The following is a 24,568-nucleotide window of genomic DNA, read 5'->3' on the forward strand; positions in this document are numbered from 1 at the left end:
TTCTCCCATGTAGCCATCCTGCAGAATGATTAATAAAGAAGCTGAAAAAAGCACCCAAAGAATTGTGTTTTTAAAAAGAAAACCAAACATCGTAAACAGGAAACATAATTTGATAATAACAAAGATTTCATTAAAGCATCCATTTAAAGAAAATCTCTTTTCACAAGCAGTTTTGTAAAAAACTGAAGAGAAACTCAAAATGCAGAAAAGTAGGTCTAACAGAAGCAGAAACTGTCACATTACTGGAATCAAGGTAAGTCCACTATAATACTTTTTAGATTGCTGACTGCCATTATGCAACGGAAGTGTCAGCATCCAAAACAAGCACTGGTATCTTCAGCATTTCTATTCATCAGTTTGTATTTCATCGCTGAGACAATACTATAGCAACCATGATGTCTGAGCATTCACTGAAGTTGCAAAAACTCCTTGAAAACTTCCCTGTTGTCCTGCTCTAATGGCCCATTACACTTTCCCAATATTCTACATGCTTGATATTACTCTAGACTTGCTTGTATGAGATACTACAAATAAAATGCATAACACATTCCACACACCATTGAACCACAAAACTCTTTGAATCTGTGATTTGAGAAAAACACTAGGAGAGAGCAAATGGGAATAAATACTGGAACGTGACTTCACAAAAATAAGTAGAACACATCCTTCTCACCTGCCCTTTTTTCATGTCTTTAAAACACTTCACTTGAAGTCTGCAATGCATCCCCAAATTTTCTACTCACATCTCCTCCAAAAGTCACAGAGAATTGGTATTTATAAAAGTGATTACTGGCAAGTTATGGGAAAAGCTGCTGAGTTGTCTTTTGTTAGTTTAAACTACAACACTGAAAAGAAAAACAAAAATCTACGATTTGCACTTCTCAGTACTCTGACAAGATTCAAAACAAAGAGGCATTTTTCTTGACACACTTGCAAAAAATACCAACCATTTAGTCTGCATTTTGATAGACAAGTAAACAACATTTTACAAATTTAAAAATGAAAGACCTGGAACACCTAAGTTCCACTTTTAACATAGACAGATTATTTCTTATTCAGCATCATTTTTTGGCCAAGAAACAAAAACGTATTTTTTATTAATACTCTATTTTTTCCTGTAACAGTGTATCTTAGCTGTGTAGAGATTGTCTGGATAAATAAAAAGATGTTAAAAAGAAAGGAAATCAAATAACTAGGTTTACACTTTGGTTTCCCAATATATCTATATTAGGAAACTCATTAAATAGCGGTAAAGTGGGGGCAGTCAGGGGCAAAGAGTATATTTCATAAAAATAGATTGATGTTGCTACTAGTACTCATAAGAGAATTCAGTGTAGATGCAATGTTCTTCAAACTGACAAAATGACAAACAGCATGATTATCTTGAACAAGATGGAAAAACATCTGAATTACAGAAGATCTTGCAAATTACTTTTTATTCTAACACAAAAATATTTAAAGAAAGTATACTATCTAGAACTCATCCAAACCATATGTAAGCAAATCTTTTGCTTGCATGCATAGACAAGTGGCTAGGTCTTTTAGTGAGGCCTTTTAAAAATACATTTTTCTGCAGTGTATGGATTTCAAGCACTCTACTAGAAATTCATAATGCTCAGATTACAAAACATGCAAGAAAAGCAATTAATGAAGAATAAAACTACAGCTACATTTTTAGATGACGGACTTTCAAATCAAAGTAGATTTTTTTTTTGTTTACCTGCATTTAGAAAGTGAAAGTGGGTAGCCAAACAGTTGAAATAATCTGATCTATCATAGGGTAATTTACATTATGGTAACACTTCCCTGCTGTACTAGCATAAGCAACTGCTCTTACAGACACTATCAGTGGAAAACAAGAGAACAGGCAGGAAAAGCTTTGGAAGAAAGCAGACAGAAGTACTAGAAGATAAACACTACCTAGGATAACGAATTTTGTACCTATTCCCCGAGTTAGTTCCATTTTATAGATACTATTAAATAAATAGCATATTGCAGTTTACTTGTAGTTTAGTGATGGCATGTTTTTGAAACATAATTTATTCAGTTTGAAGTATTTATAATACAATCCTAGCATAAGTCACAGTACAGCAGATTGTCTTGCAAAGTTAAACACAGTATTTTAATAGTATCTTGGTGAATTATTCATTACTGATGATTTATAGTCTATAAAATGCAATTTTGATCATGGACACCAAAAGCCTTAACGAGCAGTTCAGGATAAGGTCTTCATATCTGAGGTGAAAGCCAAAATTCAAGCTACTTTTGTGCACTGAAAATAATTTCTGCATTTTTTGTGTGTTTCTGATGCCATTTTAATAAAGTACTACTTTTAACTTTTACTAAAAGTTAAGTGTATTTACAAAATAAACCATTACCATATGACTTAAATGATTTTTTTAATGTTACTGGTCTTCAGGAATAAGAAAATTAAAAATTATGATCTTCTTTATGTCCATCTAAAAACCTTAGAAAGCTTCCTTTGAAGTACCATTTAAGCAAATTTCCAAATAAGGCCTCAGTAGAGTTCCCAAATTCAGGTACCAGTTGATTCATAATCTTCAGCTTTCAGAAAGGCTTTCAATTGATCTTAAATATGTGGCTCTTCTCAAAGCCCCCTTAACCACTGAAGCTGCAAAAGACTCAAGGGAGCAAAACATTCAGAGCCTGCAGGAACTAGGAAACTACTTATACACAGGTAGTGGAATTGCTAATGTGAGGCAGGAACACCTTGGTCAATTCCTCATCTAACCTGGATAGCAAATATTCTAAGGTCTCAGTTGCTGAGTACACATCTGGATGTACTGCAACATCTTAGGAAGTGATAACTCTGGTAAGATTTTTTTTATGATGAGATAATAAGAAAGATTGTAACTACAGTGTATGAAACATTAACTGTGAAGTCAGTTTTAACTAACCAACAATGTCCTAGAGCTGGAAGCTAGTGCAAAGAATACTAAAATTTAAATCTCACTGTCATGCGTTTGCTACTGTTCTTTTCCTTTCACCTCACAACTACCAATTAATTAATTCCCTCTTGAATGGTAGCTATGAAGCAGAATTTAACTTAAAGGCTTAAAAATAAGTAAACTATTTATGCTTCTGTTTATTAAAGATAAAGGTGCTCATCAAAGGTGAGGGTAAAAAAAGTCAAAAAGTAGTTTTTAAAGTTTAGCTTGACAGTTCTATCACACTACTTCATCTGCTGCTAAGAGTATCAAGAAATTCAACCAATGCCCGCCCTAATTGTGATGCATGTTCTCTATTCTTCACATCTCTTTTATAGAAAAAATTATTTCTGTAATAGATCTTTGCCCATACACTTACAAGTGGTGTGAGACATGAGAGAAAAACAGAAGCAAATCCCCAATCAAGAAATGCAAATTTAGAGCAAAATCCCTGTTAGTGCATTCTTTTTAGAAGAAGAAAAGTTGCACTTCAGAAACAACAAGGAAATCAGACCTGTTAAAAGCTGCCCCTTACCCTAATGCAGGATGTAATGCTTCTGTGTAATATGCATGCACTTTAGAAGTTGAAAGGAAGTGCTAAATAGTGTACATAATTTCCATACACAGCAGGTAGTGAAGCAAGAAAAGAACTGACACAGTTACCCCTCATTAAAGAGATGCACAATAGAGAACTGTTATGCAGTGTTAGCATATTGAAGGTCTATGCATCAGGGATGTTGCGGCTATTAACAGCTTAAATGTTCACTGCGTTTTGTTAATTAGTGCATATAGCTTTTAAACCTTAACTGTGTTTTAGAAGGTTCTTTTCTAACAGCAGCACACTCATTACTTCCTGGGGATAGAAAGAGTTGATGGGGCTTCAGCTGTTTCACTGTTATCAATGAAATACACGTTAATACCACTGGAAAAAAAATAGGTTTCTTTACATTTACCTATATAGCTAATTAAAATGGATAGTTTCAAAAATCTCTCTCTAAAAAAGCTGAACATATCAGTACTACTTCACAACTGGTTTTAGCAAGTTATCTCTAGAAGTCCATTCTTGTAATTACTGCTTTTAGCTTTATATGCTTGGCCTTTACTTACAGGACAGAAATCATGGTCTTATACTTTCTAATAAAATAGAGAAAAATCCATCATCAAATAAAATCAACTTGAAACACTGATGTTTCCTTTAGAGAAAAATCCATCATCAAATAAAATCAACTTGAAACACTAATGTTTCCTTTCACTTTTGTATTGTTGTGGGGGAAAAAAATAAAGGCGAATACAATGTACAATTGTGTTTACTCAGTGGTGATTTAAAAGTAAGAATTTGTATTGGAACCAGACATTAAAGATATTCAACTTCTGACTGAACAGATGCAGAATGAGTTAATGCAAAAATGCTTTCAAATAGAGTCAAAAACAAAACAACAAAAATGTGGTCCTAAGAAAAAATACAAACCATAAGAATAAAAAATAAAGTACTAGTGCAAGCTACACTACTTATCTTAAACCAGCTTCTGCCTGGTTAATATGATACTCAGCAAGAACTTCAAATACATGATTTACACAAATGATGTTTGCCTACATAGGAAAACAGTTGCTTATTTTCATATGTGAATTTATGTGCACATCCAGAAAATAAACTGATAAGTAAAATCAACAACTTCTGCAGAAATTTTAACCTCAATTATTATCAATCATAATTCTTCAGAAATATTTGGAGCACAATTAAAAAATCTTTTAAAAATACTTACTGTCTTTGGTATGTCTTACCAGCATTTTGTAGAAATTCCTTATAGCTCAGCTTCTTAATCACCTGTTAACCAAGTTTTCAGGGCAACAGGTAATAGGATAAAAGTTATTTTCCCATCAGCAAAGACTTTCTTTTGCTTTAAACTTAGAGTGAGTAGAACTGAGTAAGCCAAAAAAGATACACAAGAGACTAAGCAATTTCTCTACAATGCATGTTTCACAGCACAAGAACTAAATGACATTAAAACTCTGGTTCTGACAATTAGATGCTCTCTCCATGGTCCATCTCTCCACTTAATACAGGTTAACTTTGACAGTATGAGAAAAGAGCCCTGAAAGTACTTAAAGATACATCACATACATGCCGTCAATAATCTGAAAAACTGATTCCATCATTGATGATATGAGTAGGGTCAGAAAGCAGTGAAGAAGCCCCAGGCTCTCTTGCAGCATGACCGAGATGTTCAAGGATTCCCACGAAATTACCAGATTTTACAGACAAGGAAAGCTTTTCCCTTTTGACTTGATAAAATGATTCAGCTAGAACTTCATGACTAGAAGAAGCAGCTTTCATGTCTGTACAAGGAACTTAGGATTTGTGGTTTTCTAGCCTTTCTAAGGCTAGGATTTGTGGTTTAAGTATATAACTTAGTACTACAGAAATGCAGAAAGACCCACTTGAATACACCGAAGAACTAGCAATGTACAGGACCTTTATTCATTATTCCTGACAACACAAAAAGAATTCATGCCATCTACAGCAGTATTTCATAACATGGGACACTAAGTTGGGTTTTAGAAAAGGTTCAGATAATAGAACTGTTTAATGAGAACGTGGACATACTCTCCTTTAAAGAGAAAAAACTATTGAATAAAACAGCTCCAAAAAATGAAGTTACTTCTTTTTCCTGTTGATTACTTGGTTGTATCTATGACTTACTTTTATCCTTTCCAGCAGATTAGAAACATGGTTTGCATATTTAGACTTCCAAAACCAATTAGGTGTTTAGATGCTGACTAACCTTTTGGAAACTAAACACAAAACAGTGATGGCCCTTTAATTTGTTCTGAGCAGCCATCACAGCAAACTCTTCAAAAGCATTATTCTTTCACAGAAAATTAAATACTATGTAATGAAAGGGAAAAAAAAAAGCCTACATACATTTCAAAAAATATACTTTGACCAAGTGTTCTAGATCAAAGCCTTGAAAGTTTTGCACAATAATGCTGTATGAAGGAAGCCCAGACAAAATTGACATTCAGAAGGGCTGTGAAACCTCAATAGCAAACACTCCTCCTTCCAACAGCCAGCAGAGAGAGCCACTACTATGTACCAAAAGAAAAGACCCTCACACCAAAGAAACACAAATACTTTACCCAAGCCTAAACCCAAAATAAACCTACATAGGAATGAGGTTGAAATTGCCCTCATGGATACAATGATCCTATCACTTTATACAGGGTTCTGAGCTACCTGCAAAATACAGTTTTCTAAACTGAACACCAGAAGTACCTTCAATTGAATTTTGGTAACACAGCAATATTTATTGCTCTTAGAAGACAGATAAAGGTGATGGCATTTTCTACTTGGACTGTCAGAATTATAGAAAGCTTCTTTATCACAGGGAGTAACTTGCTGCCTAAAGATATTCTTACAGAAAGCACTTCATCATGCAACTGGGTTTTCTAAACCGCTGCAAGCTTCATTGGACTACAGCTGCTTACAAAAACTAGTTGTAGCAAGTAATATAGATTAACTGAGCTAGGATATTCCAACTGAGAAGGGATTTAATTGCCAAACAGCAAAATATAGTAAATATGATGTATTAAAAGTATGTACATAATTAGACAAACTGAGCTTGTACTGTAATTAAGCCCAAATGCAGCTACAAACCATAACTATAAAGAAGAGTAGGTTTAATTATTTCAATTAGAAACAAACAAAAAAATAATGTTTAGAAACAAATATACACTCTGGCAGACTAGAATGGTGTACATGAATAAGAAAGGTAATCACTATCTCCAGAGTCATTAAAGACTTCAAATATTACATTTCATTTAATCTGCTTCTTTAACTTAAACAAGGTTTTTTCCTCCCCAAAGTCGTGTTTCTTAGTCTTCACTGGGTGAGGGGAGAGCAGAAAATGCAGAAGTGTGGGCAGGGTATAACAGAGAAATATGAAAAAGTCTTTTTAATCTATTATGTTTTGCAGCAAAAATGCAGTTTCACACATAAACTATCAATGACTGCAGAGTAAGGGCCTTTAAACATTTAACCCTACGCATGTCCACTCTTAGATTAGGCAGTTTTATTAAAGTAGATGTGCATTTTTACTTCCTAATGGTCATCTCTTTTGAATATTTTTCTTTTATTGAAATAATTGAAGTTTTAAACAATTCCAGAATGTAGTTTAGACCTTAGTCAGCCCCTAGCATCTTTCAAACATCAGAGCAATTAAACACAGAACTGTAGATGATCAAAGGCAAACAAAACACTTTTTAAAGTCTTGCATCTTGAAGGACAACACAGTTCAAATAAGCTCATCACCTGCTTACTTGACACAGCCATGATCGAAGAAAGTACTTCTCCAAATCACAGGTTTCATACACAAAGCCCCACTGTGCAAAACTAGAAACTGTTTCTCAAAACATATTTGCAAAGTAAAGGATGGAAAGAATCTTTATTTGCCTAATTTTACGTAACAGCTTTATTTTTTTAAATTAATTTTCCACTATTCTAAAATAAAATGCAAGCTGCTGATCTAATTTAGAGAAAAAAATAAACAAAAGGAGGAGCAGGCACAAGAGGAAAATTTAAGGCTAGGGAGAGGGAATGAGTAAGTTGAAACCCCTGAAGAAATTACCATCCTGGTCCTACATATGCTTTGAATATGACAAGTTCTTATCAGAGCTATACATATGAAGTACAGAAAAACTTGTAAATTAGATTCCTCATCTGCAGAGCAACACTGTCCTGAATTGAATACTTTACGGTAGCCACTTGAATAAATACTGCAGCTAGAGTGGATTAAATGAAAGATTATTGCAAATTCTTTTATCCCATTTAAGGTAATTTAGGAACAGCTTCAACTCACCCTTAAGGAATTAACCCACAATGGGTTAACAGCACTTTGAAAACCAAAACATAGAACATCCACTATATCCTTACTGTTTAACACCGTGGTAATGCTTAAAGAATTCTTGGCTGAAATAGTAGTTTCAATAAAAGAAAATCTAGTAAGCCTGTCCTTAATAAATGCATACTTTGCCAAGTGTTTCTCTTCACTGAGTTGCAGAAACAGCTCCTACACCCAGTCTTCAATGCAATGTCACACTGTCTCACACATGACACATTACTATGACACATTACAGTTTTGGTTTTCAGAGTAGGGTATTATATACCCTCAGTTCTTGGGAAAGCAATGATTACACTTTAAAATGCATGTTAAAGTGTGATTTGCTATGTCCTTTGTTTCACAGCACAGTACACTATCAGACTGGGTTTTGAAGAAGTTTCATCATTCCAGACTATTTTTCACTTGTTTGTATATTTTACTTTGAGCTGCAGTATTATCACTATTTATTATAGTAAAGTCTAGGGTTCTTTAATCAAACAAAGATTATACAATTTCACTAATTTTTAATCCTAGCCAAAATTGGGATTTGGATAGTGAACAAACTATGACTCAATCCTGAAAACACCGTGTGATGTTTGCTAATAACACAGTCTTCTAGAAGAAATAGACTGGAGTGTTTTTACAACTTTTTTTTTTTTTTCTCTGTGGAAAAGGTTAATACTCGAAAAATCCTATTATAAAACAAACACTAAATGATACCTCTACAAAGCCAAAAGGAAGCTGCTAAGATTCTTGACACAGATACCACAATAGTTATTAGAATCACAGAAATCACTGCAAAGGCCCATAAGACAATTGAATCCAATTGTAAACTCAGCCCATCACTAAACTATGTTCTGAAGTGCCACATCTACACAACCTATATACATCACCAGGAATGGCAATTCAATCACATCTCAAGGCAGCCTGTTCCAATACTTTACACCCTTTCCTGTAAATAAATTTTTCCTAATATCCAACCCATCTCCTCTTCTCCTATCAACTCCTGCTTAGGAGAGGAGACCAGTCCTACCTATGTCCTCCTTTCAAGTAGGGAACAGTGATGTGTGCTCTGAGCTTCCTTTTCTCCAACCTAAAAACCCTCAACTCCCTCAGTAAATATCATTTCCCCAGCTCTGTTGCCCTTCTCTGGAGTCATTCCTCAATGTCCTTCTTGGATTCTTTCTGGAAGGGCCCAGAGCTGGACACAGCACTCAAGGTGTGGCCTCACCAGTGCCCAGCACAGGGGGACAATCCCTGCCCTGGTCCTGCTGCCACACCATTGCTGATCCAGGCCAGGATGCCACTGGACTTCTTGGCCACCTGGGCACACCCTGGCTCATGTTCAGCTGCTGTCACCAGCACCCCCAGGTTCTTTTCCAGTAACTCTTCTCCAGCTTGTGGCACTGCTTGGCATTGTTGTGACCCAAGAGCAGGACTTAGGTCTTGTTGAACTTCACACCATTGGCCTCAGCCCACCAATCAGCCTGTCCAGATCCTCTGCAGAGCTGTCCTACCTTCCAGCAGATGAACACTCCTATTCAAGTCTATGGTGTCCACAAACTAACTGAGGATGCACTCAATCCCCTTGACTAGATCATCAATACAGACATCAAACAGGACTAGTTCTGATATTGAGCCCTGGGAATACCATTTATGATCAGTACAACTGGATTTAACTTCATCCACTAACCACTCTGTGGACTTGGCCTTTCAGTATTTAACTCTTGACCATCCAGGCTTCCCCTGAGTGAAAAGTACACCCATCTAAGCCATGAGCAGACATTTTTTTTCAGGAGGAAGATGTGGGAAAGGATTTACTAAAATTCATGTAGATGACATCATGGCCTTCCCTTCATCCACACTGACTTACATCACTGGCCTAGGCTGCTGAGCAGTATTGCGGCAGAATTTTGAGTGACCTTTCAAAAATATGAACTGCTCACCCTCAAATAAAGGGTCAGATTTTCTGTGCCCAGTTTGATTTATACAAGTTATTTTCAGTGAGTTAGACTGTTTGCCTACAGTCTGATGGAAAATGGTCCTTACTGAGGTTCAGGACTAAGACTTCTGCACCATTATTTGGAAAATCTTAACTTCTGGACACACGATGAAATGTTAATAGCATCATTTTGTTTAGCCTTTCATGCTTGTAATAGGCTGCCCCTAGATGCTCTCACCATGCTGAAAAAAACTATTTTATTACCATTTAAACTGCAATGTGTAGCTCTGCCTGGAATGCTCAAACCTGTGCAGCAACTCATTTTATCTTGGCCTAATGCAGAATAAAAACATCTGTGAGGTAACTACAACTCCCCAGTTACCAAGCCCTAACTGCTCTTGCAATAATTTCTGCACTGAGCTACAGAATATATATTACTAGTTGAATATTCTGCTTTAGCAATGCAATGGGTAATTTCTGACAGTAGTTCTAATTTTGAAATATCTAATATCTATATCTAATTTTGAAGTTCTAATTCTTGAAATATCACCATTTAACCAATAAAAAAGTCCTTTTGTTGACAAATATTTGTCAGAACCTTTCAGCTGCAAACAGCTGAACCTCCACCAAACCTTCATCAAAGTGCCTAACTCCAGGCTAAACATCCACAATTCAGCCCTACCAGCACTGACTGGGAAGTCTGCTTAAAGCACATATGCTGAACTGGATGACTTTTAGCTACACACAGTATCAGTACATCCTATTCACAACAACTGAAACGAATCACAGGAATTAGAACAGCTGAAATTCCCATTTTCAGGCAAAACCACTTCAACTTTTCATAATTATGATATAATGATGTACGTTATACCATACACACAAACAGTTAAATAATTTGGAACATTACCTGAGTGAGATTTGCTGCTGACAGCCTTTGCCCTCTATAGCCCAGATTTCCTAATGCAAGGAGGGTCTTGAGAGACTGACTACTTTTCACACAGCTATTTGTCCAGACTCTTGGAATATGACCTAACTGGTTGCCAGAGAATCAAAATGTGATGCAAGAACTGTATTTCTGTTGAGCTTTGTTCATTTTGTATGTTATTTTCTTCAGGTTTTACTGCTTATTAAAGTTATTTTATTCAGTATTCACTGAAAACAGCTAATAAGTGAGACAAAGATATAATTTCTTGGATATGTTCTACATAAGCTCAGCATTTAACTCCTTTTACATTAAAGAGACACACCTGTTTTCTAGGAGACCAATGAATGTGGTTTAAACTATTGGTTTTCCTACTATTTCATTAGTACTCATTTTTCTATTGTATTCAACAGAGTAGAGTATAGGCTGCAGTAAGGAAGTGACTGACTACTGTCTAATTATTGAAACTCAGGATGCTCATACATCTTCTATTTAATTTGCATTTCTTAATACAAGGAATATTTTAGCACTGCTAGAACCAAATGATTCTATTGAATAAGTTCTAGCATATGCATGTACACATAGGAATACAAGGTCTACAAGAGCACTGGAAATATAGATTAATTCCACTACAATATGTAGTTAAAAGTTTTCAACAACCTTAGCATTACTCTCCCAGCCTTGTAAATATCAAGTCAGAGAAGAGTTCTGTTTTAAAATAAGTTACAAGACGAGACTGGTTCACAAGGATAACCATATCCACTCTTCCACCTGTTCTTACTCCTTCTGAAATGCAAGCAAAAGGTGAAAAGATTATGTCCAGCTTTAAAAAAAAAAAATTAAAAATACATCAAAGATGACAAATCTATCAAAGTATGATTTACTGATGTCTAACAATCTGTAATGGAAAATAAGTCTTTTTCAATTATATGCAATGCATCAATTTCCAGTACAGTTTAAATACAACTTGCATTGAAATAATAGTTTTATGCTTTGTAACATTAATTAATAGAAGATACCTGTAATATGATAAATTAGTCTCACTTGGTTGTAATTAATCATACTTCAAATTAGGAAATATACTGCAGTGACCTAAAATTAGGTAAGACAGTACTCTACTTTAAAATGAAATTTAATAGATGTCTGGAGAACTTCTTCTAATGCTGAAAGAATTGAAAACCACATCAAACCAAGACAATTTTCCTTACTAATGGGATATAATTTTTGCCCATTAAAAGAACATGAATTTACAACATTATGGAAACTATTCCCAAAATCTAGTGAAATGAAGTTTCTAATTTTCTGTCATTTTGTTTCAGGCCCTATAATAATCTATAAAAAAAAGAAGAAATAGTTTTGCATTTAGAATGTGGACCTAAAGAGCACAACGTTGCAAGAAAACACTATTCAATCTGACATTTAACCTAATACTAAAGAAACAAAGATAAAATAAGCATTTAGATACATTATATGTATCAAAGTAAAAAAACTTAATGGCAGCTAATATGAGATCTCAAAAAACCTCAGCAAATATGAGAGTTTTTAACTTGATGACAACATATAATGACATCAGAAATATGCTCTCCATGTACAGTGTATTTACAACACTAAGGAAACTAAATAGCTGCATTTCAAACTAGTTTCACTTTAACTCAACTGGAAGTATAAACTCTCATAGCTAGACAGGGTAACGTACAACACTAACTCTGGAAAATGTACATTTGAATTCAATATGGAAGAGAGAAGAGTATTTCTTTTTCTGGGTTTGTCTTTGTATTGTAGTCTTTTAGACATAGGTATCCATCACCCAAGGCGGCAATAGGGAAATATGATACTTTACAGGCATTATAAAAGCTGTATTTAAATATATATGTGTATATGTGTATTTTAACATTAAAGAACAGTGCATTTAAAAATCGTTTAGGAAAACGTACATCTACTGACTTGCTCAATCTTACTTACACAGTGACTCACGATCTCTACAAATTTCCTGATTCCAAGTTATGCAAGTTAGTTATCTAGACTCAAGATAATCATATTTTTGAGAATAAAGTACTGTTTTTTTCCTTAACTTTTAAATCTAAGATTATACTGTTATTTCTTAAATTCAGACAGAAGTTTATGAAGTAACTGATTATTTTTTTACTCATACATAATTATTATAGCTACATCTATATACAAAGCATGAGAGAAAAAAGCCCTAAAGAGCTATTAAAGTGTTGTTTTTTTCCAACAGCCTGTTAAAACTTCAGCTGTTTCAACTTGTACATATAATTACAAATGTACAATTTATAAACATAAATTCCAAAGATTTCTTAGGTAGTTCATATAGCTCCAGGGATACAAAAAAGATACATACAATGTGAACTGTCTGGTACATACGATAGGAACATTGTTTTCCTGGAGATTCAAAAGTGATATGAAAACCAATGAAAGGCATGCTTCTGCTGTGATGCACTCCCCACAGAAGTCTTACAAAAATTATACTATTGAATAATGTAAACATAAGTGTCAGGTTGCATCTAGAGTAACAGACCACACATTATGGAAGAAGTTACAAGAAAAGATTGCCAAATTTCTGATCTGCTACTGATTAGCAGAAGAATGTTATGCATTTGTTTCCAGTTGTAATCTAACCTTCATGCATATTCAAAAGCTACAGTGTATGCACATAGTAACAATAATCTTCGATGATATATATTTAGATAGTATCTTTAGTAATATTGGTACCAATGAAGAAAATTTCAGGAAACTGGCCAATCACGTATAATTTCACTACACAGAAAATACACATAAATTTCAAAAAGAACAAGCTTGTTATTAATTACAGCTCACATTGGTCTTTGACTATAATAAAAAAAAGGGTACTCATCATTTTATATTGCTTAACACTTTGAATGCCATATTCACATACTTATGTTTTACTGATGTTCCACTTTTAAAAGTGTATAAAGGACTGCTGCTTTGTAGTTCACATTTATACAGCTTTCCTAGAAGAATGCAGAATACCATACTGAATGCCTATTGTGCAGAAATAACCCTGAAGGCTGTATCATAGTATTCAGTAGAAAACCCTTACCAATTTTTCATCAACTGTGATGAGTTGCGTGTCTCGAGTTTGGTTCTGCGCCAGCCGCCATGTGGAAGTGTTCAGTGACCTGCAGTGCAAGACTTGAAGTTAAAAAATGATTCATGCAATGAGAAAATAGAGGCAGACAAATCTTACATAAACAAGTTACTTTAACAATATCCGTCTTGTAAAAAAAATTGAAGAGGGAGAGATGAGGGCACAAAAATCCTTTTTCTCCCCAATTAGTTCTGTCTGCTGAGTTTTTGGCAGACTCCCACTTAGCAGTTCACAACAGGCTGCACTTTATGTCAGCCTACAGGCTCTCTGTCACAGAGAGACTGCCAGTGGCAAAGACTGTACTGCTCTATATGAATGTACAGTAGCTGGTTTGTCACGAAGAGACAGAAAAATACAAGGCTGCTGCAAGCATTCTGGAATTCTGATCCTTAAACCAATGGCATCAGAGGAAAAAAATCCTAAATCTATTTGTAATGGTAAAGCTCCAATTCTACACTTCAATAACAGGACATTAATGAATTCAAAAAAATCCAAGCCAAGCAAAAAAAAAAAAACCAAAAAAAAAACCCCCCAAAAAAACTAAACAAACTCTAGCCCTGCAAACACAGTTTTCAGGTTGTGAGTGTGCAAAACAACTGTTTTGCTTAATTTCTAAATAATTTTCTGTCAGCTTATTCTTTTCCAAGAAATACAATTTATCTTCTTACATAATTGCTAAATCTGTAAGATACATTCAGAAACAGAGAACACAATTCCACATCACTGAATTAACTAAATTTGCCTGTAGCTTACATTATGTCACTAATGACAGGACTAGAACCTTTGAGTATAAATCATCTTTTGGTGAAATAATGCAACAGCAGGTGAAACAAGCCAAGAAACCTAATTCTCTGACCTCATGATAGAATACCAGGTTGGAAGAGAACCTCAAAGACCATCTATTTCAACCTTTCTTGGCAAAAGCATGGTCTAGACAAGATGGTCCAACACCCAATCCAGCTGAATCTTTGAATTGCCCAAAACTGAAGAACCCACCACTTTCCCAGGTTGATTGTTCCAACAGTTGACTGATTTAACTACATTGTGAAAAATTTTCCTTGTGTCTAACCAAAACCTCAACAGGAGTGATTTTTACCATTAGCTCTTTTTGCATGTTACTCACTGTAAAAAAGGACTGCCCACCTTCTGTGTAACCAAACCAGTCCAGTTCTTTCAGTCTTTCCTCACACAGCAGGCTTCCCTGTCCTTTGATGATCTTTGTGGCCTTTCTTTGTACCCTCTCCAGCCTGTCCATGTAGTATTTTAGGTATGGCCTGAGACATGCTAAGAAAAGTGGGATCGTAACTTCTTCACATCTTCTGGTTATGCTTTTGTTGATGCAACCCAGCAATCTGTTGCCTCTCTTTGCTAAGAAGCAACTGTCCACACAGACTGAGACTGTTTTCCTCCAGGATCCCCAGATCCCTTACCCCAGTGTCAAGTCAGGTAAATCCCAGACTATACTGCAGTTCTGGATTATGATTCACAGGTTGAACAACAGCAACTTACTCTTGCTGAACTTCCTAAGTATCTTGTTAGCCCATTCTTCCAGCCTGTTTAGGTCTTCCTGAAGGATTAATTTCCTTTCCAAAGTGTCCACTTCCCCACTCAATTTGGTATCATCAGAAAACATTTATCAGGATTTGTCATGATCCCACCATGGATCACTTATGAAGATATCAAACAGTGCTGGGCCCAGAGCTGATCCCTGGGGACCTCAAGGGTAACAGGCTGCCAAAGAGACAAGGAGCGAGGCGCCGCCACCCTCTCTCTGAGTGCTGCCTGTCAGCCAGTTCCCCACCCACTGCATGGACCGCCTCACTAGACTGTAACACACCAGCTTTTCTGGGAGAAGGCTTTGACAAAGTGTATCAAAAACCTTGGAGAAATCCAGGTAGACAATAGTGTGCTCCACATTTGATTAGAGCCATTTTAAATAAATGAGGAACAAAAGTGCAGGAATTCAGTTTTCTCTAAAGAACCTTCTGAAACTAAGCAATTGCAACAAAGTTCATTTAAGAAATATCTAATATAAATCTGTACTTTCAACACAGATTACATTCTACTAAATTATCTTCCCTCTGCTATTAACAACTTCAAAACATCTCCAAAGCACAAAGTATATAGAGTCACCTAACTCTGTGGCATAGACAAACATATCTATTCCTATTTAAAGTGACAAAATTTGTCAGGAAAGTTACTTTGTTTTAAAATATGAAAGCTTTCAAGTGCAAGGAAGCACAATAATTTCATAAAAATTCAAGGTAACTACTTTGCTAGCTCAAAATCTCTGTACCAGAGAGCTTCTGGCTCAACACAGCCAGTACTTTTCAACTTGCACATGTAAGATAAAATATCATAGAATAGAGATACTGGAGCACTAGGAGAACAGACTGTTACTTGGTCCTTACTCAATTACACACCAAGAGAGATGTTATCCTAAGAGTGTCCTGAACTGCAGCATTACACTTGTGTTCCAGACTTAAGCAGCTAAAGCCAGAAAATATTCAACCTTAAATAAGAAAAAAAACATTATAACAGGAAAATTAGTTTCGCTCCCACCACAGTAGCTTTACTATCAAAGTAATATTCTGCAGGTATTCCAGAACTTCATGTGATACAGTATTCACTACATTACTTAATGTCTGTCCAAAGAAAGACATTGGATTATACAATTTAATTCTTTCGTTCTCTAAAGAAAACTAATCAATACTATGAATCAAGAAGTTATCTGAAACTTGTTCTGTGGAAAGATCTGATCAATATATAAAGATTCAGGTATGCAAGGGTTGTAAAGAGGCTGATCAGGATGATATTTTTTCTCATAACATAAATTCAATTGTGAACAAAATTTAGCACCATTTAGTTTGAACACAGTTGAGAGTGAGTTGTTTTGTTTTAAACTGGAAAAACATTAATCAGGTTTAAAAAGTACAAATGCTGTACCATTGAAAATTATTTCCACTCAGTGTTGCATCATTAGACATTGTTTTTACTAATGCCATGATAAAGAGCAGGGTAAAAACCCCACCAGATTAAAGGTGGGCAGAATCTCTTTCTGAGATGCCTCCTCATTTTACAGAGAGGGAGCTGGGTTTTTTGCATGAGATGACTCTGTCAACTGGGATAATTTCCAAGGCATCAATACCTTACAGCTCTCCGTGATATTTTAGCTATTCTTCAAAAGCAGATGGACAAATTACTACCCTAAGTCAACTTCTCCTCCTCTTCATCATTTTTCAAAGACATTTCTGTGATAACACAATTCTGGAAAACACACAACTGTTACTGGAATTTGCAACCTTGCACACTTCTTAAATGAGCTGCGTTCTGTCCATCCCTGGACTGCAATGAGTTGGACAGAACATACTTCCTCTAAGGACTTCCTAATTGAAGAGTGGTTGAAAACTGGCTTTTGGACTAGGAAAGTGAATCTCAAGTCAGTGGAGGGGAGACCTCCAGGTGAAAATACATAAAACATAAAGTTGTGCTTGAAAGATGACAGGCTGATGATATTTCCATTTGTTGCATCTCTCATAGGAAAACAATCTAAAGTTTGGAAAAACTAGCAACTCTGAAATGTCATGTGAACTGAAATACTGCTATTTGAAAATTAATAGGAAAGTGTAGCTTGATTCCCAGAATGCCTGTTTAATTTTCAACAGGCTTCACTGCAAGTGTGTAGCTAATGTCAGGCACTAACCTGAGGACAGAACCAGGAAATGCACCTCTTTCACACAACACTCTCTTCTCAAACTCTCACAATGATAAGTATCATTTCATCACTCAAGCTTCACCTTAGAAATTGTATAAGCTTTATAATATCTATTACACCTTCAAGTTAAATGAATTTGCAACCTAAATCACTTAAGTGAACACCTGAGTTAAGCCTTTTATTTCATCCTCAACAGTACAGTAATTCTCAAAAATTATCTATTAATATTTGCCCACATCCTACCTTGATTTTTAGGTAGCTTTTAGGTAGATTTTTAGGTAGCTTTTCTGATTGATAATCTTGCAGAAGTATAGAACACACATTTTACACACAGAATCAAACAATCACTGGGGAAGACCTTCAAAATCATTGAGTCCAATGCAGCCCCAACACCTCAGCTAGAACTACAATTCCATTCTCACAATATCCTACTGCTTTTTCCTATTGCTAACCTCTGAAAAGATAATCTGCTTTCTTCCTTTTACTCTGTAAACAACATGGGTGTACATTACCCCATTTTGCCTCTTTTTGACTGCTTATGGGGTTTTTTTCCTGTTGAAATGTCTTGGGATGAGACCTTATGAGCAGGAAGTTCTACTTCTACCCTGTTCCAAGTCTAATCAAACTCTGATTTAGAATTACTGTACACAGAATACTTAGAATAATCACAAATAGACTGCTAAAATAATTCAGAATTTCAGAAACTATACAGAAAGCTTTACATATAGCTAGCAACAATAAACCTTGCTATATTTTAGGCTCATTAATGACCTATTCAGAACATGTACCAAATGAACTTCCTTCATGGTTACTATCTAATAAACAAAATGTGACAAGGCTCCAAGCCCGCCACAGCTCTCTTGTGAATATGCCCAAATGCTTTCCCTATAGTGAGCTTGTTAGTGATAAACAAACAGGCGTTCAAATGTAAAAAACTAGGTTTATGTAAAAGCCTGCCTTTTAAAACAAAATCTCTTCAAAATTACATAAAACAAAAATAAAGGTTTATGAAAAAAGTCACCTCTGTCCTTTATGATTGTCCATATACTTTCCCACAGTATAGCAGCTCCTTTAACTTCTGTGTCTACTGTTTAAATGTCATTTAATTTATATTAGCAAAATTATTTTCTTCCTGCCCCATGCCACTGTGCTGGGAATCTCAATTCCTCAATTTTGATCTATATGATCCTATTTTTTTTACACTACTTTAAGTTAAGATTTTCTGTAGTTTATGATAATTTCATTACACTAATTTCTACAGTTCATTTAAACTGTAACACTGTTTACCAAAGCGTTGTCTTTACCACCAATCTGATTACTTTAGCATAGATTTTGTTATATATGTGATACAAAACAATATACCTTAATGATATTTCTGGGTCTTAGGAATTTTAAAAAGGTCAAAGTAACTTTTTCTTCCACTGCACATAGTTCTTTAGAGAGGCGTTAAAGAACTGGACATTGCATCTAGAAATACTTATGGCTACCATTTGTTATTTTGGAATCTCACAATAAATCTAGATATGTAAAGTATCTTTTACACTGTATAGAGATGACAGGAATAAATATTTGGCAAAGACTAAACTACACAGTCTTCTTATTAAATATTTGTAACTCTTACATCAGCTTAGTAACGCAGAATGAATTACTGAGGACTACCAGCAAAAGAGTGTCTTTGAAGAATTCAAAACTTTCTGTAGGTACCATTGTCCTGAAGAAACAAATGCTGTGATCATCTAACCATGTCTTCCATGATAAGTGTGTATTCCTATTCCACCATCATCTGTAGTTACAGCAAAGTCAAAAATAGTTTCCACATCCCTGCTACACAAATGAAGGAATTCAGCAAGAAGCCACTGAAATTCTTCAGTCTACTGGGAAACTACAACATTCATAACAGTATCAGGTCTCTCAACCATCTTTTACCACTGTGGGATAAGGACATAGTAGTTCCTTGTTGCAAGGTTAGGTCTTCACCTCCCTGCTTAAGTTATAGGTCCCAGCTCTGCTGGAGCCATTAACTTCTGTTGAACAGAAGAAACCAAACAGTAAAAAAATGGTCAGGGGATGTTTTTTATGGTATCTGAATTAAGGCATCGGACTTAAAGACATTACTTGGTTGTTCTGGGTATCTATATTCAACTGCTAAAACTCAACAAATTTGACCACTGTAAATATCTGCCAAGTAACCTATGCTTAACCCCTACATAGTAAGAAGCTGCCATATTTACACAGCATGAATTTGTCTTCCTTGGAGAGCAGTGCTGTGATTGGAATGTTACACAACATCCAGATGTGAAAACTTGTATTTACCTGACACAATTCAGTAGCTGGGACTTAAAACCATTGCACAAAAAAATGTTTCCTTAACCTCTTTATACAACACATCTGACTGTTTGATCTACTAGTACCCCCTTTTGGTCAACTGTTGGAGATATGGTTAAAAAAATCCAGGTATCACCAAACAGGTATTCAAATCAAAATCTGATATAGGTAAAACAAACATAATCTGTATAGGTAAAACAAAGTCTTGAAGAAAGCCCCGTGTGCCACAGGAAAAATGAAGGCAGTCATCAAGAAGTAAATCTAAAGGATGTTTTAAATAAAGACCTAAAAGACCAGGGCACCAGTGGATGTGAATATACGTATATGCAGAAGCCATGATGAACAACGCAATAGACTGAATATTCTTAATACTTAGAAGACCAACTTTTTAAATATTATTGCATTTAATATTATTTCACTTCTACTTATACAAGCTTTAGGATGTACAGCCACCATAAAAATATTAAATTCTGAATACAAATAACAAAAAGAAACACTACCAGCTAACAACTTCCACATCTTCCAACCTAGCCATACACTGTGATTAAGCAGACTAAATACAAATCAGTATGAAGTTCTGGCACATAAAACACAGGCAATAATGGTACAACATCAAATACAATACAGATCACAGTATTCAATATATCATATTTTTATATAGGCCCTATATAATGCATTTTTAAAAAGACAGCTTGCAAAGTTAAACTTGCGAGAGATGAATTCAAACACAGCAGGATAATGTTTCCTTGGTATTAAAGTCACTATTGTAGTTGAAGTGATAGTGACTTAACAGACTCAACGGTGTTTTATTTTTATTTGGTTTTACTAACTTGTTTTACTACTTTCCAACAGAAGTAAAATATGGAACATAGTGCCAAATACTGCCCATGGTGACGTGTAGTTCTATTTTGTAGTATGAACTGCAGGAGTAACTTTCGTGCTCAGAGGAGAATGAAGTTCCTGAATTAATAAATAATATATGGTGAAGTTGGCTGATCATGCTTTTTCCTTTGCCTATAAAATGATGTTAAACAGAGTAAATTACGCTTCTAAAAGGATTAATGCAGTATTAATTATCTAAACTACTGAAATTTCTGTACTAGGTTGCTGAAATGATAAAAATTGATATATAAAGACACTGCTTATACTTGCTAATAAGTTAATATGCAAAAAAAGAATTTTTTTTGAGTCATGTGTTCAGAAAACAGGGCAAGAACAGACTATGCTTTTCTGTCAGGCAAAACTTATGGAAAGAAGAAATGGTTATATAAATGTACTTAATTAACATGGACATAAGCATTTGACTTGTGGTTTGGAACTTTGAAACTAAATACAAAATTAACCTGCCTTTACAAATATTAAACTACAGGCCTGTCAGTCTCATTTCAGTGCCTGGTAAAGTTTCGGAGAAGACCAATCTGAGAATTACTGAAAAGCACCTGAAGGACAATGCGGCCATCAGTCACAGTCAGCACAACTTCATGAATGAAGAGTCCTGCTTGACAATTTCCTTTTATGACAAGGTAACACACCTAGTTGCTTAAGAGAGCCAGCTGATGTAATCTTCTGGATATCAGCAAAGCTTTCAATACTGTCTCTCACAGGATCCTTCTGGACATAACTGTCCAGCTCACAGCTGGACAAACACATCATGGGATGGGTGAGAACTGGCTCATGGGCTGGGCACAAAGGGTTAAAGTGAAAGGGGTGACATTAGACTGGAGACCTGTCACTAATTCCATAGAACTTCATCTTAGGCCCTATGACTTCCAACATCTACATTAACAACCTGGATGCAGAACTGGAAGGGATACTAAGCAAATTTGACAATGACACTAAAATTGGAAGGAGCTGTTGAAGGCAGAGAAGCTGCATAGAGAGATCTTGACAACTGACAGTCACAAACCAGATGAAATTCCACATGGGTAAGTCCTGGATTCTGCACCTGGGATGGGGCAGCCCTGGATGTACAGACAGACAGTGCAATGAGAGGCTGGACAGCAGTGCCATGGAAAGGGCCCTGGGGTTCAGGTCCATGGCAAGTTAAACATGGGCCAGCAGTGCCCTGGCAGCCAGGAGGGCCAAGGGTGACCTGGGAGCATCAGGGACAGCACTGACAGCTGGGCAAGGGAGGGGATTGATTGTCTTGCTCTGCTCTGCACTGGGGCGGCCTCACCTCGAGTGCTCAGGCACTTTTGGGCACCCCCATATGAGAAGGTCATAAAGCTATTAGACAATACCCAGGGGAGGGCCAAGGAGGTATTGAAGGTTCTTGCAGGGAAGCCACATGAGAAGCACCTTGGTCTGTTCAGCTTGGGGGAGAACGAAGAGAGACCCTGTTGCAATCTGCAACTTCCTTGTGAGGGGATGTGGAGGGCAGGCACTGATCTCTGTGGTCATAGTACTTGAGGGAACAACATGAAGCTGTGTCAGGGTAGGTTTACGTTGGATATCAGGAAAAGGTTCTTCAAACAGAGGGTGGCTGGGCACTGAACAGGCTCCTATGGAAGTGGTCACAGAACCAAGCAGAACAGAGCTCAAGAGGTGTTTGAACAGGAAACTCAGGCATGTGGTCTGACTCCTGTGCAGGGCCAGGAGCCGAACTCACTGACACTTGTGAATCCCTTCCAACTCAGAATATTCTATAATTCTTTTAAATTAGATACATTTTCAAGTAGTGATTACATCATCACATACAAAATAATTTTAGTTTTTAGATTCTACTTTAATTATCCCACAGGTGAGAAAATGCTGTTGACCTGCTATATTCAAACAAGTATCAGCTGAACCACAGCACAATGTAAAGACATAGTCCGTCCAAAACTACCACAGGACCAAAGCATATATCCATACTTGAATCCCAGTGAGTTTCTCAGGACACAAGTCACTTCTGTGAAGACATGAGTTGCCCACCGTGAGTTTTCTTCATTTAATCAGCTTTCTTGCAGTCAAGATATAAGAAAGGTTATCTCTGATCCAGTACCAAGCCTGCACTTTCCCTGACTCAGATGGGACCTATTTGAGCAGCCAGGTAACTGAGGTGACAAGAGAGTGCACAACAAAGACCAGTCCTTCAGAAGGCTCCGCATGAGGCAGACAGTATGCCCAGGCCAGCTCAACCTACTCCTGCAGAGCTGGTGTCTTTTGAGATTTTGAGTATAAGCTTATGTGCAATGCAAACAGCTTGAGCTGAGGAAAAGTTCAGCCAAAAATCCACAGAACTAGCCTGAAGGCTCAAGTCGGCACACTCACAAGCAACAGCTGCACATCCTGAAACAGTTCTCTGCAAGTCCCAGCCTGGTATCAAAACACTTCTTGAAGTGCTTAGATGCAAACTGAGTCATTACTTGAAACTACACTTCTAAAAAGCCATGTCAGTGCTCCTTGACCCTTCACATGCACATGACTAAGAGCATACCAGTGGTCTCTTGACAGATTACAGAAAACAGATTAGAAACACTTTTGAGAGAGGGGCTTAACATGTAAGAACAAAATTACCCAAAATTATTTAAACATTTTTGTTGTAGAAATAAAAGAACTCATTATGAAAGGAGACCAGGTATACTACATTTACAGCAATACAATACATAATTTGTAAGATGTCCAACTGCTATCAGGTCACAGGAACTCTGAATTACTGCCACCTGTACAGTTACTAGTAAAGTATTTCACACTACTCTCCCAACTGGAACACCTTATCTTAGGAATTAACCTCAGTTCACAACCTGAAGGCTGCTGAGAACCAGAAACTTCTTATAGGCAAGTTAGTTGGAAGACAAATAATACTAGAAATCTGCACAGCCCATAACAACTATCAACTAAATTTACATTCTCTAGTTAGAAAGCCGAATAAAGTTAAATAAGAACAGAGTTAAATAAAGTTAATAAAGAAGAGTTAAAGTTAAATAAAGTTGAAAAATAAGTAAAAATTAAACAAAGTTTAAAATGAAGAGAGAAAAGTTGTGTAGGGTGTAAAGATAAAATACCCAGGTGACACATTTGCTTTGTTTGTGCTTTCTAAATGTCAAACTCCCCACACATACACATTCAGGCATTCGTACAACTTGACAAAACTAAAAACTGTGCTCTCTTTATAGAATGAAACAATAAAAGTCAAAGGGTTTCATTTCAAAACTGTGAGGAATGAAACTAATGTTCTACATCCCACCTCTGTCTTATTTTGTGCATTTAGAAAGAAAGCCTTTGAATCATTAAACAGAAAAACAGAGTAAAGATTCCTCTGTGTTTGCAAACTGGTTTATGGCACAGCATGGTCCTGAATTTCACCCCTATCCACTCCTGTTGATTTAGCCCTTCAATCTGACTGCATTTACCAGTTTAATTAATTCTTATTCTAATTATCTAAGACTTGTAAAACACAGCATATATATTGGCATATCTATATATGTATATATGTATGCATATCTATGTATACATACATACATAGAGAAAAGCAACTTCTTTCTTATTTAATGCTCTCAAACACTTGAACTGTAAATTACAACACAAAAAAGAATCCTTTAAAGTGTTACTGGAAAACTACATCTTGGTTTATAATGGTTCGTGAAAATCAAATGAACTATTTGGTAAATAAGCCTTATGTGTTGGGGAGCTATGACAAACTGTATTTAAGGGCTATATATTAATGTTTTTAGTGCAAGCCAGTTAGAGAAAGCCAAATCTTTAAAATGCACCATGACTTACAGGTTTCT

The 24,568-nt window shown here is 35.9% G+C and overlaps 1 protein-coding gene across 1 annotated transcript in view; it reads right to left on the bottom strand.

The window, feature by feature from the left end:
• Window positions 1-24,568, bottom strand: part of NDUFS4 (NADH:ubiquinone oxidoreductase subunit S4) — a 47,520-nt gene that overhangs the window by 12,767 nt on the left and 10,185 nt on the right. The window contains exon 2 of the mRNA XM_021553890.3: window positions 13,769-13,847. Within this exon, the coding sequence (XP_021409565.1) occupies window positions 13,769-13,847 (79 nt within the window). The remainder of the gene's footprint in view (window positions 1-13,768; window positions 13,848-24,568) is intronic.

This window comes from Lonchura striata, chromosome Z (genome assembly GCF_046129695.1).
Source record: "Lonchura striata isolate bLonStr1 chromosome Z, bLonStr1.mat, whole genome shotgun sequence".
Lineage (NCBI taxonomy): Eukaryota > Metazoa > Chordata > Aves > Passeriformes > Estrildidae > Lonchura > Lonchura striata.